This window comes from Clytia hemisphaerica, unplaced genomic scaffold (assembly GCF_902728285.1).
Source record: "Clytia hemisphaerica strain Z4C2 unplaced genomic scaffold, Clytia hemisphaerica genome assembly, whole genome shotgun sequence".
Taxonomy (NCBI): Eukaryota; Metazoa; Cnidaria; class Hydrozoa; order Leptothecata; family Clytiidae; genus Clytia; species Clytia hemisphaerica.
The window spans coordinates 591618-605925 of NW_027103309.1; the positions used below are offsets into that span (position 1 = coordinate 591618).

The following is a 14308-nucleotide window of genomic DNA, read 5'->3' on the forward strand; positions in this document are numbered from 1 at the left end:
ATCCGAAGCCCTCTACTTTCGTATTTCTTCAAAGTTGGAAGTCAGTAATAATTATAAATTGATTATCTTACTTTCAGGTCGTTCAGCTGAGATAACAGGTCCATCTTCGTCATCGTCATCGTCATCGTCATCGTCAGAATCGGATTGCTCTTCGTTACTTTCGAATTCATCACCAGAAGAGTCGCTGATTAGAGGTAGGAATAATCAAACGATAGGAAAATACATTATCAAGCATCTTTACAGACAAAGAATTAAACTTTTCAAACTGATTAAATACTGCCCTATTTTGTTTGACATGATATGCGTTTGAACATTAAATCGCGACACTGAAAAACACATTTTCAGCATAGACATTGACTAACGCCCGTGTAGTTTTACCGGTCTTAGTAGTTTTTGGACATACCTTTCAAAAGGACTTGCTAGATCGTTCTGTGCATCCCCTGAAGGTTCACCTAATCTTTCGACATGGGGTTTAAATTTCACTATAATGTAAAATTGAAAATGCATTAGTTAAAGTATTTGTTTATTTTCAATTTCTCAAAGTAATAATGTTCTAAGATTGAAGAATCACTGACGAGAAAATTAAATTGTTTTCTCTCTTCATTTTCAAAACCTTTTCAGAAAATTCTCGTATTATATTATTCCACTCACCAATATCTTTTCAACGATCTCAAAATGGCATACTAATTCAAATCATAATAAACTTAAAAACCTCACTCTAACCTTTAATTACTCTTTCCGAATTTTTTTTCAGCTCTTCCATCTCTTGGTCGAACGCAGTATCGGAATCAATACTTTCCTCGTCGTCCTCTTGAATATACTTCCGATAATGGTAAGCCGAGCCATCCATTTGCATGTGATGGCGATTTGGAAACTTTAGAAGTTACCTAAACATTTAGACATATCATTGTTTTATAGATTATTATTTATTCAATTTTCAGATACCGTATTATTTCGAATAAACGCCCGTTTATTTGATTTTTTTCGTTGACCTCTTTACCTAAGATTTAAATGTAAATTTCATTGGTTGCAGACAAAAATTGTATCAAAACTGCACTGATTATAATAAACGAGTCATATCTTCCTTCAATCTTAATCAATCTTTTCGTTAAAAGTCGCACGTTCCTTCGAAGGGGGCGTTTATTCGAGGGGCGTTTGAAAGAAGGGAGGGGTTTATTCAAAACAATATATAGTATAATATCTTCCTGCTGACAATTTTCCCCAATAACATACACACTTTCTTTATAAGAATAGTTTACATTCGCTAAGGGTAAAGTATTCTTAAGAATTAGCCAAAATTGAGGGTGAAATATTCTTAATGTAATAATATCTTTAGTATCTTTTCGGATTTTAACGAATCTTTAACTAAATTATGAATTCTATCTAGATTCCTACTTTAGTCCAACAGTTCGGACATTTTTTTTACAAATACAAAATTCTGATGAGGGTATTTGTATGGTACTTTTTTTGGGTATTCTTACGATTTGGCCAATTTTCACCCTGATATTCTTACAAGATATTCTTATAAAAAGTGTGTATTTGAGAAAGATTTTTTTTTTCGAATTTTCAAGTCACAAGTCCCTCGCCTATAATCTATTTATTATGAATGTAATTGATTATAAAAACTTTCTTAGGAATTTACAATAGAATATATATTTTTCATTATTTATCAAATATAAAGTTTTATAAAATCTGCAAGTTTTTATAATCAAAGAGCTCTTGTTAATTAAAAACAATTATTAAAACAATTTAGTTTAGTTTTCTTTTCTTCGTATCTAATTTTCCCAGCTTTTTATTTGAAAAACTCTTTTGGTGAAAGTTAAGAAAAAATTAAAATATGGTCGATTACTATATCAAAGTCAAGTAATTTTTCTTTAGAGAGATTAAATGTTGGTGAAAATTTCGACCCTTGTAGAGACTAATTTGAGTTTTTGTTGTTTTTGTGAAAGGGTGAAAAACGACTCTTTAAGTTATCCATGTCTTGGTAGGAACTCCTACGCATACAGTAGCTTCTCCTAAGAGTCCTTTGTTTCCATCCCATTTTCCTCAAAGTGAATCAGTTTCCATTATCCTGATCTCCCTAGTAGAATTACTCCTAAATCCCCAATTGTAGCTTCTTAAAGAAGAACTGAGATAGCCAATTAGGGAATTAAATCACTATATAGCTTCAAAACTTGATGGTAAAAAAGAAAAGGTGATAGAAAAATTAAATAATAGCAGAGATAAAGAAACCAAACAAGAAAGTTTACCTTTAAACGTTCTTCTTTTCTTCGTGTTCTTCTTAATGTGTTATGAAATTGTCTGGTTTCGTTCGCGCACATGCACACGTGAAATTTTTTTTTCTCCCGCGCATTCACGCATCTTTATGAACCAAATCCACCAAAATACTAAAACGCATTCTGGTTTCATCATTTTACGGTATAGCTGCCAGCCCGGTTCGAATACACTGCGGAAACCGAGATCACCTTCTACTGTATGGTACAGTGCGTTTTCCCAGCTAAAAGCTTTCACAACCAACAAACAGCGCACAAGATTTTATTTTTGCTTGGTTAATATCTTTTTAACGTATTTGCTCAACTGGATTTACTTGAGGGACATTGTTTGCTACTGAATGAATAACTATCAAACTACTGATATTAGATCAAACCTTATACAATTGTCAGAATGGACGATGGACATCTTCAATGACAGTTTGTTACACACACACACACACACACACAGACAGAGTGTTATGCGCTGCTCTAACGAAACCCTGCTGATATTATAAAGGCATAGACAAAAGGGAAATTGACCATTAATTCATATTGTTTACCTATATAGTGATTTCATTTTGAAGGAAATTAAATTGAAATTTTTGGTGGAAAGACAAAACCCAGAGTACCCTATAATTATATGGATATTGCATGCGCCGAAAGTAATTTTTCAAAGAGTAAGCCTTGCGCCAAAACGTGCCAAAAACTGGTACCAACATCGAGTTTCTTACAAAAGGTTTAGTGAGTGAGACATGCCAATGAAAATATACTATGACTAACATGAACTGATTCATTCTCGTGGACATTTGAAGCACAGTGTTACAGCAAAAAAAAATGGTTGTGCATGGGAAGCAGCGAGCAGAAAAATGTAAACAGAAGCGGAAAAAAAGCCGAAAACGATGGATTATGAAGTATTTGATGCTATTTTGTGAATAATTCTTTACGCCAATATTGAAGCTTATAAAGCAAACTTTGAAAATGCTGTTTATGTCACTGTGTCAGAACGGTACTTCGATATGTAATGTACGCCGAAGATTTTCAGCCTCATATTATGAACAGATTCGAACACTCTCTCTACTAATACCACCACGGCACATTGTACCGTATTGATGTTGAACGCAGGAGTATACTTTGCTCAAATCAAAACTGAACAAACTTTTTGACTTTTTAGAACCAGACGTCCAATAAAATACAAACACAATGTTGTACCTACCTGTGAAGTGAAAAGTTTTTAACCATGTTGACGGTGGTTACAACAGGACACGGTATCTGAAAATTCCCCTGGCAATTTTGAGAGCAACTATCAAATTCATATCTTTACTTACTTGTGTTACTTGTGTGGTTGTTCGAGCATCCTGCTTCAGGTAAGGTTCTTGGTGAACCACGCCTCTGTGTGATCAATCTGTCGAGAGAAAAAGAATCTCAGCAGATATTTTTCATGTCAATTATTGAATTGGAATTAGCTCTCCTGCACCCAGTATATCCATGGATCTGGGGTTCATCTGGGATAGACTTAAGGTGTGTGTCCAGGGCTCTTTTGAATTTATCGATAGAAATGTTTTTGAGGTTTCTGATGCTCTTTGGCATAGCATTAAAAAGTTTTGCACCTTGCACTGCAAGTGTGCTGTCTCTAAATTTTGATGTTTGGTTCTTTGGAATTGACAGTGTACACATCCGGCCCAGCCGGGGGTTTTCAGTGGTTTTGATACCATTTACAGTAGGTACAATCTTTTCCATCACCTTCCAGACGTACATTATTCTGTAGCGTTCTCTTCGCCTTTGAAGTGAGTAAATTTTTGTCTGTTTTAGACACTCCCAATAATTGTTTGGGGTGCCATTTATCTTTCGTAAGAAGGACTTTTGAATATCTTCAAGTCTCTGAATGAGACCAACTGCATTTGGGCTCCACAGAACGGAGCAATATTCTAATATTGGTATCACCAATGATTTATATAGTGTGGTCATACAATTTAAAGATCGTGAAGAAAAAGTTCTCAGGATCCAAGATGTTAAGTTTTTAGCCTTTTCGATTACTGCAGTAATTTGCTTCTGAAATGTGCAATTACTGTCCATAAGGATTCCAAGGTCTTTCACAACATCTTTGTTTTCAATCTCAACACCAGACGGTGATGTATAGCTTGTTTGAGTCTTGATCTCATGGTTCTTTCCATAGCGCAAGAGTTCAAATTTTATATCATTCAGCTTCATGTTGTTGTCATCCGTCCATTTATATATTCTATCAAGATCTTTTTGAAGTAGGACAGCATCCTCTAGAGTTTTGACTTCCTTTGTGGCGCGAGTGTCATCAGCGAAGGATTTGAGAAAGCTGTGCACCACTTCCTTGTCAATATCCCCAATCAATATGAGGAAAATCAAAGGTCCCAAAACACTACCTTGAGGGACTCCTGAAATGACCTGTTGTGGTTCAGAAGTGACACCATTCACTAGCACTGATTGTTTTCTCTCTGTTAGGAAGGACTTTAGCCACTGTAATAATTTTCCATCTATTCCTAGTTTCTTTATTTTTCGTAGGACAATTGAATGGTCTACTTTGTCAAAAGCCTTTGAAAAATCTAGGTACACAACATCCGCATTAGCATCTTCGTCCAATATATTTAGTATCAGGTCATATTGTTCCAAAAGCTGACTCAAACATGAACGTCCGCTTCTGAATCCATGTTGATTGGGATTGAACAGATTATTTTCATCCATGTGCTTTACAATATGTGCTCTGAGTACTTTTTCAAATATCTTGATGACATGGGATGTTAGGGCTACTGGTCTATAATTTGATGCCAGTGATCTGCTACCTCCTTTGTGGATTGGTGTGATTGTGCATCTTTTAAGTTCGTCTGGGACAATCCCTTTGTCCAAACTTTGTCTCCAGAGGATACAAAGAGGAATAGAAAGTTCTTCTTTGCATTGTTTGAGAAAGGTTGCAGGGAAACCATCGGGACCTGGTGCTGCAGTTTGGGACAGATCGTTGATTGCTTTTATTAAATCATCTTCTGTAACTTGTAGATCTGAAATGATATCTACGTTGACTTCATCATTTTCACTCTGTATTATATCGAATGGTTTTGGTGTACTGAAGACGGAAACATATTGTCTTGACAGAATTTCAGCCATTTCTTTGCTTCGTTGCGTCAATTCACCATTTGTGTTCAGCAGAGGGCCAATTTTCGTTTTTATCTTTGCTTTCTTTCTCGCATAAGCAAAGAAATATTTTGAGTTTTTCTTTATGGAATTGATTGCTATATTTTCAACATAACACTTGGAATCCCTAAATGATTTTTGTAAGTCCTTTTCAATTGTCAAAAGTTCCTTTGTTATTTTAGTCTTCTTTGATTGGGACGTGCATTTTAAAAATTGCTTTGTAATTTTTGGACCTACCCCGGTGGGGTGAAGGTCCTATAAATTAACCCGTGTTCGTTAGTTCGTTCGTTCGTTCGTTCGTTCGTTAGTTACCAACTTTTCTCGAGATTGGCTCATTCAATTTTTCTGATTTTTTGCACAAACAAAGGTGCATTACTATAAACCCTCGAATGTGACGGAGCCCGATTTTCGAAAAAAAAATTTTTCCGGCCGGTAGAACCGGAAATGTCCCGAAAAAAGCGGTTTTTTGAGATTTTCTCGAGATTTTATCATTAGTTTTTTGCGATTTTTTGCACATAGATGCACATTAGTACTGCCGAAAAGGTGTCGAAAACCGTTTGCAGAAAAAAAAAATTTCCGGTCTGTAAAACCGGAAATGTGCCGGAAATCGTCGTTTTTTCACATTTCCGTCACATTTTTTCAACTTATTTAATTGTTTCTTTACAGAAAAATGTTCTTTATGATGATGCCCAAAACTTAGCATCGTTTGATTTCCAAAAAAATCATCCTTTGAATCCGGAACTCCTTAAAAATCGCCGGAACAGCCGAAAACCGGCGTAAAACGGTTTTCCTTCATTTTTTGGTCAGCCCCGGTGACCCTTCAAATCGGTTCCGCGATTTTTTTTCCAGCAGCGCATTTGGATTTGTGTTTTAACTCCGATTTTTTCCCGATTCAATTTTTGGACAACCGGGTTATAATGATATGTGTGCGTCGGGATGCGTTGTAATTTCATAATGATTTCATATAGCGCGTCGGCGTTATTGCATCAGCCGTTATCTCCCTTATATTGCGCCACCTCTTCCGAAGCGTACTGTGGACAATTTTCTGAAATATTTGAGTAAATTCGCAGTAGTAGCTGGCTAAGTTGTTTCACAAACGTGATGGTTGAATGGCTGGAAGAAGAGTTCAAACGGAAAGTGATATTGACTATCCGTAGATCTAACACGATTTTTTTTCCTATCCGTAATTCCGTTTTCAGGGGGTAGTGGGTCATTAACAGTTAGGTAGGGTCAGGGTTGCTAGTAACGGCTTGTCACTGTGCCGGGTGCATACTCGGCGCCTTGGGCCCCGCAGGGTTGCTAGTAACGGCTCGAATTTCAGTCAGGTTAAAAAAGGGGTACTTTTACCCATATTATAATAACATTACCCCCGTCTTTTTTGTCATTCTATAAGTATTTCCAAATTTCGTCTTCTGGTGTGCGAGTGTGGCTCAACGGATAGCGTGTTGGCTTCCGAATCAGAAGGTCTTTCTTTAGTGGTGGTTCGAATCCGACCCGGTGCGATGATTTGATTGGTCGAAAAATGATTGACAGGTATCAAAACTCAGTCAGAAATGAGAAACTAAGTCTCAAACAGTCAGAAGAAGCAAAGATACAGAAGAAAGATAGGGAAGGAAAAAGAGTAGAAGGAGTGTTAGATATACGGATAGTAGTTATCACCTACCAGTTCAAACAGTCTCAACTTTCATCATTTCATTGAGTATTCATTGAGGTGAGAGTTTTTTATTTATATCAAAGTTTATTGATTCCTTTTCAAAGTTATTTTCAAAGAAGATAGCAGCAAGTGTACACTGGTACATTTACCTCACTTGCAAGTTATCAAAAAGATAGCATTAAGCTTGTCTGTGTTATATATCAGACAAGCAGCTACACCCTGAGAGGTTGCATGCGAGCTCCTTGCATCCTCTTACTTATCATACTTAACTTGCTAAACCTACTGAACCAATTGTCACACTTGTCAAACTTGAATAACCTGCAAAATCTACCAAACGTTCAAAACGTGCAAAACCTGCCAACTGTTCGAAACTTGCGAAACCCACCAAACGCAAACGTTTACTTCACACATCCTAATCTCAGCTTACATATCTCAGCATCTCAGCTTACAAAACTCAGCTTCTCAGCTTACACGTCGCATCGTCCGATCTACTTAGCCCTATTAACTTATACTCCCTGCAAAACAAAAACAAAACTCTTATTTCTGAAGTCAAATTTGAAAAACATGTTGAGTACGCAAACTTATCATATTTCAAAAGCTATTTTAGGCTCATTTAATCAAGCGAACGAGGAATTATTTGGCGAAACAGCTGGAACTCAATGCAGCGTTAACTGCCTGTATGCTATTTTTTGGTCTAATTTTCGACGCGTTAATCTTTGGAAGACTACAGACCTTGACAGAATCTTAATTGAAGGAGATAGATTATACAAACAGCTTGATACAAACTCCCATCTTTCTGTTGATGAGATGCCGCGTTTCATTGAAATAAACGGTGTCATAACTAATTTCAATTTTTTGAATTTTGCAAATGGTGAAGCGAACCTAAATAATGATGATCCTTTCCTTCAAATCCCTCTGAGTGAATCTGAAAGTCTAGAATTCAACGCCTTAATGATCATTAATGGTTTTACTATCACAATTATGAGTCGGCCTCAGGGTTACTTTATCTTTGACTCGCATAGTCGAAATGAACTCGGATTGCTTGATCCCTCAAATGGAAAATCATGTCTTTTAAAGTTTGATAACGTTTTTGAACTTGAGAAATACATCCAATTTTTTTATTTACGACAAATGGAAAAAGACAGTACTTACTTTGAGATTCAATTTATTCAAGTCAATGAACTCAAAGAAGAGCTTAAAGACATTCTCCAACGAGACTTTTCAGCATTTGTAAGAAATTATTCAAAGAAGCGCAAAAATGATGGCGTAGACGGAAATGATTCTAGTGGTAAGCGTCAAAAAAAACATCAAGAAAGTAATAGAGCATGGTACAAAAAAAACAAAGAAACTATTATTGAAAATAACAAAACCTATCGTTCCCGAAACAAAGAGCAAATCAATGAAAAAAGAAAATATCGTTCCCAAAACAAAGAGAAAATAAAGGAAACAAATGGAATCTACCGAGCCCAAAACAAAGAGAAAGTTAATGAAAAAGATAGAATCTATCATCAAAATAACAAAGATCAAATAGCGGAAAAAAAAATCAAACTATGAAAAAAAAATAAACTATGAAAAAATACACTCAACTATAAACAAAAACTGTAATAATGATCTAGTTTCCAAATTTTTGAAACTTATTTATGAAGGTCCCTTTTACATTTGTGTTTGCTGTAACAGATGCCTCTATCGAAAAACAGTTATCAAATATGCACCTGAAAAATATGATATGCCACAAGAATATTATTATTCTGAAGTTTTTTCATTTGATGGCCAATTATACATTTGCAAAACATGCCATAGCAAACTTAAAAAAAATGAATTGCCATGCCAATCTGTTAAAAATAAACTTTGCCTCGATGAATTACCTGCTGAATTTCATACTCTTCGCAGGCTTGAAAAGATTTTGATTTCTCGCAGAATTTTATTCAAAAAAATTGCAATTATGCCAAAAGGTCAGTTCCCCAAACTCAAAGGTTCTATTTGTAATGTACCTATTGATGTTGAAGATATTGCTAATACTTTACCAAGAAGAGCAAATGATAATGGATTAGTCATTGTTAAACTCAAAAGGAAATTGGAATATAAAGGACATGTCGTTTTTGAACCAATCAGACCTGATTTCATTCAGCGCGTACTGAATTATTTCAAAGAGAACAACCCTCTTTATCAAGACATAGAAATTAATGTCAGCAATATTTCAAATGATGAGACCATTATACAAAATTCTGCAAATAATGAGGAAACGGACTCTAATGATAGTGACCAATTGAGTGAAATTGCTTCCAATGACGATAGCACTGAACCTGATGATCCACAAAATAATGCTTCAGATTCTGAAGAGCTTGAGACAACCGACAACCCACTTGATGCTCATCGCTCAAATGCAAATGAAACTACTCTAATGCCTCACACTCCTTCTGATGCAGAAGTAGATAATGAAATTTTGTCATTAGCGCCTGGTCAGGGTAAAAAACCAATTTCAGTCTTACATGATGAAAATTGTGAAATGCTTGCTCATCCTCATTTATTTCCTAAAGGTAAATTTGGTTACAAAGTTGAACGTGATGTTAAACTAAGTCCATCCAAATACTTCAACCAGCGTTTGTTGAACTACACACAAAAGTTTGCTTCAGACCCAGACTACATATTTTTTGCTAATTTTGTAACTCAGCAAGTGTCTTTGACCAATCAGATAAATGTCGCAATGAGAAAAGTTGCTGGCTCAAATTTAAATGCTGGTATGTTAAGTCAGAATTTCAAAGAAACAGTAAGGCAATTCATAGCAAATGATAAAGCTTTTGCCTTCATGAGTACTGTTAAAGGAACTCCAGCATATTGGAAAAAATTCCAGCAAGAAGTTTTAGCAATGGTTAAACAATTAGGACCACCAACGTTCTTTCAGACATTGAGTTGTGCAGACCTTCGTTGGAACGAACTCATCTCCATAATTTACAAACTCAAGGGTCAAAACGTAACCGATGAATTTATCAAGAATCTTTCTTATAACGAAAGGTGTGATTTATTAAATAGTAACCCTGTACTTGTAGCAAGGCATTTTCAATACAGAGTAGAAGTATTTTTTAAAACGATTGTTTTGGACGGCCCACTCGGTAAAACAACTTTCTACGCTATTCGAGTAGAATTTCAAGTACGCGGAAGCCCTCACATTCATTCCTTTCTGTGGATTTTAAATGCACCAGTATTGACCAAGGAAACAAAAGATGAGTACATTATGTTCATTGATAAAATAATCAAGGTCTATTTACCATCCGTAGAAGAGGATCCCGAATTATTTAACCTTGTGAAGACATACCAACTACACCGCCATTCAAAAACTTGCCGTAAATATAAAAACACTCCCTGCAGGTTTTATTTTGGTAAATTTTTTTCTGAGAAAACAATAGTTTCTGAGCCCTTGCCACAAGAACTACCACATGAGGAAAGAGAAGCCATACTTGCTCTGCGAAAAGAAGTTTTGACAAAAGTAAGGACTTACATCAATGAGAACCTTAATCCTGATAAAAGAAACTTTTTCAACCCTGATGGAGAAAATTTTAATCCAGTTCCTACCATCAATGAAGTCCTAGCTGAATTAGACATTCCAAAGGAAGATTATGAATATGCTCTCTCTGTATCTGAAGATGAAGATTTTCACATTTACTTAAAACGCAATACAAATGCATGCTTTGTCAATAACTACTTTACAGAAGGTCTTAAAGCTTGGCAAGCAAATCTGGATATTCAACCAGTATTTAATTATTACAAAGCTGCAACTTACATGTGTGCATATCTTTCTAAAACTGAAGATGAAATATCTCATGCTATGACCCAAGCTGTTAAAGATGCTTTTGAAAATGGCGGTGACAAATATGAACAAATGAAATCTGTTGCGCATGCCTATGTGTCAAAGCGAGAAGTGTCAGTGCAAGAAGCAGTTTATCTCAGTATGCCACAGCTATGGCTTCGTAAGCTGTATCCAGGTGTAACTTTTGCAAATACTAATGTCCCAGAAAAGAGATTTAGAATGTGCCTTAGTGAAGATGAAATTAATGAGTTGCCTGAAGATAGTACTTCAATTTTCAAAAGTAATATGCTTGACCGGTATTGTGATAGACCAAGAGAAAGAACTGGACCTAATAAACCTATTGCTGAAATGTGTTATGCGGAATTCTTGAGATTCTACAGTGTTATATATAAAGAATGTAGTGAAAATGATTGCCAGCCTAATGAATTGGACGATAATTTGATAGAATCAAACCATCTCTCAAGCAACTACCCAAAGATTGTCAAACTTTGTTCAATGAAAGGTAAACTAAAATGCCGCAAAGTTCCACTTGTACTTCGACTTCATCAGCCTAACAGAAACAAGTACCCGGAAGATTACGCCCACCACCTCCTCATGCTGTACTTACCTTTCTTTGATGAGAACGAATTATTGTCCCAAGAACACAATAATTATACTGCAAAGCTATTGGAACCAGGTGTCATTGAAAGGATTGAGAGAAACAGAGCTTTGATCCAACCTTATGCTGGTTTAGTAGATGATGCATTAGAAAGGTACAGAAATGATTTGATTCTCAATATGAATGATTTTGAACAGCAGGAGAATGATGAAACAAATGCAGAGCTTCAAAGTAGAGCAAACAATAATGAAGAATCAGATGATGAAAATAACAATGACACTACTCATGCCAGAGCTTCAATTCCAATGGAATCAATTTTGCTCCCAGATAATGAAGTAAATGCTCGTATTAGATCTCTAAATCACCAACAAAGAGAAGTTTTTGATGTAGTTCACAAATGGGGAAGAGATTTCGTTAAAAACCTTTCTTCAAAAGTGCCTAAATGTATTGAGCCATTTCATATTTTCTTAACTGGTGGTGGAGGCGTAGGAAAAAGCCATTTACTCACAACAATCTATCATTCTTTGTCAAAACTTCTTATGTACAGAGGAGGAGAACCCACAAAAGAAAGAGTTTTAGTTCTTGCACCAACTGGCGTAGCAGCAATTAATGTCAATGGAACCACCATACACAGCGGTTTAATTATTCCTACTACAGATTTCTTTCCACTGAATGCATCATCAAAGCAAAATTTGCAAAAAAAACTTGCATGTGTGGAAGTTATTATGATTGATGAAATTTCCATGGTGTCTAGCCGCTTGTTTAGAAATATTGATGAAAGGTTACGCAAAATATTTGAAGTAGATAAACCTTTTGCTGGAAAGTCAGTTCTACTTTGTGGTGATTTATATCAACTGCCACCAGTTTTTAAAGATTTTATCTACAAACCGGATTGCTCCACAGTACATGGTATAATTGGGTTTGAATTATGGCGTAAATTCCAAATCGCTGAATTGACAGAGATCATGAGACAGAGAGATGATATTGATTTTATTGACCTCTTGAATCAAATTCGTTTAGGCGAGCTAGACAAAGAAAAGGAAGAACTTTTAAAATCTAGATTTATTGCAAAAGACAGTCCAGATTATCCCTCTGATGTAACTCATATCTTTGCAGAAAATAAACCAGTTGATGCATATAACATAGAAAAACTCAACGAATTACCAACTGAAAAGCATTTGATTTTTGCACAAGATGAAGTTCCTAAGCATTTAACAAACCAAGATGTCAGATTTATTGAAACTGCAAAAGCAAGAGAAACAGGTGGTCTTGCCCGTGTATTAGAATTGAAAGTAGGTGCCCGAATTTTAATTTGCAAGAATATTGACATTACTGATAGACTGGTTAACGGTCAAGTTGGAACAGTAATGGATTTAAATATAACTCTGGTAATACCATATCAGGTGTCTATGTTAAACTTGATGATGTTCTAGCAGGCAAAAAAGGACCTAATTTAGATCATGTGTGTAGACAAAATGATTGGATATTGATTGAAAGGGCAGAAGCCACTTTTAACACAAGAAAAGAAAAGAAAAAGAAAAAGAAAAAGGAAAAACCTTTAATGGTTCGAAGAACTCAATTTCCTTTGGTCTTATCCTATGCATGTACAAGTCATAAAGTCCAAGGACTAACACTTCAATCAGCAGTAGTAAGTTTTGATCTATTATCGCAAAGATATTTCAATGAAGGTCAAATGTATGTTAGTCTATCCAGAGTAACAAACATAAATGGATTGTTTTTGACAGGTGAATACGATAGAAAAGCTATCCGTTCGAACAACGAGGCAGGACTTGAATATGACGTTTACGAAAAGATAGACCTTTGCATAAAGTTGAAAGTTTTTCTTCTGCTTTGATTCCAGGCAAACATGTTCGAATTTCACTCCTTAATGTTCGCTCTTTGAAGAAACATGCAATTGACATTACAAAGTGTAAAACTCTTATGAGCAGTGACTTATTATGTCTTACTGAAACTCAATTGTCACCTTCAAGTGATACAAATGAAGTTGATCAAATACTTGGTGATTTCAATATTGAATACAACAACAATTCTGTTAATCGATTCCAAAACAATGCATGTTGTTTTAATTCTTCAATTCAAATTTTAGAATGTAATAGAGCGGCAGGTTACACTTGTATCGAATTTTCAAAAGAAACCTTCAGTAACCGACCTATCAAACTTTTAATGTTGTACAAACCACCTGATTATTCAAGAAACAGTTTTCGTGAAGAATTGTTGGAACTTATAACATATGACGATATAGACATTGTTGTTGGAGATTTCAACATTGATGCATTAGATCCTGAAAACCATTCCTGAGTGAAGTACTTTCTTCATATAAAATGATTGTGGATGAACCAACCCATCTAGCAGGTGGTCTTCTTGACCATGTTTATTTAAAGAATAGCTTTACAGATAAAAAAGAAGTCAAGTGTTTTGTAAAGGACATGTATTTTTCAGACCACGATGGAGTTTGTTTTATCATATCAAACAACACTTAGTTTTTCAAACCTGTTTAACCTACTTAACCTACTTAGCCGATTTGACCTACTTGACCGACTTGAGAAATAGTTTTTATATGGGGGTATAGGGGAGGGTGGGGTTGAAGGAGTTGCAAAACTCTAGAGCAATTAAAATAATTTTTGATAAATTGTAACATTCAATAAAACTTTGCTGTTGAGATCTGCAACTCCTTCTTACACAACCATGTGTATGTAGATATTTTATTATTGAAATGTAGAGAAAGCTCCAAGACAGCGCATTGGTTTACATAGACTTAAATTAAATTTATTTCAACGCTGAAATGTTATATGCGCATGGTTGTATTGCTTGGGGGCCTGATT

The 14308-nt window shown here is 35.4% G+C and overlaps 1 protein-coding gene across 1 annotated transcript; it reads left to right on the forward strand.

The window, feature by feature from the left end:
- Positions 1-9004: 9004 nt before the first annotated feature.
- LOC136813086 (uncharacterized) lies at positions 9005-13784 on the forward strand. Its single transcript, XM_067069611.1, has 2 exons — positions 9005-12853; positions 13371-13784. Exons 1-2 carry the CDS (start codon positions 9005-9007, stop codon positions 13782-13784), a joined length of 4263 nt encoding a protein of 1420 aa, XP_066925712.1.
- The last annotated feature ends 524 nt before the right edge of the window (positions 13785-14308 follow it).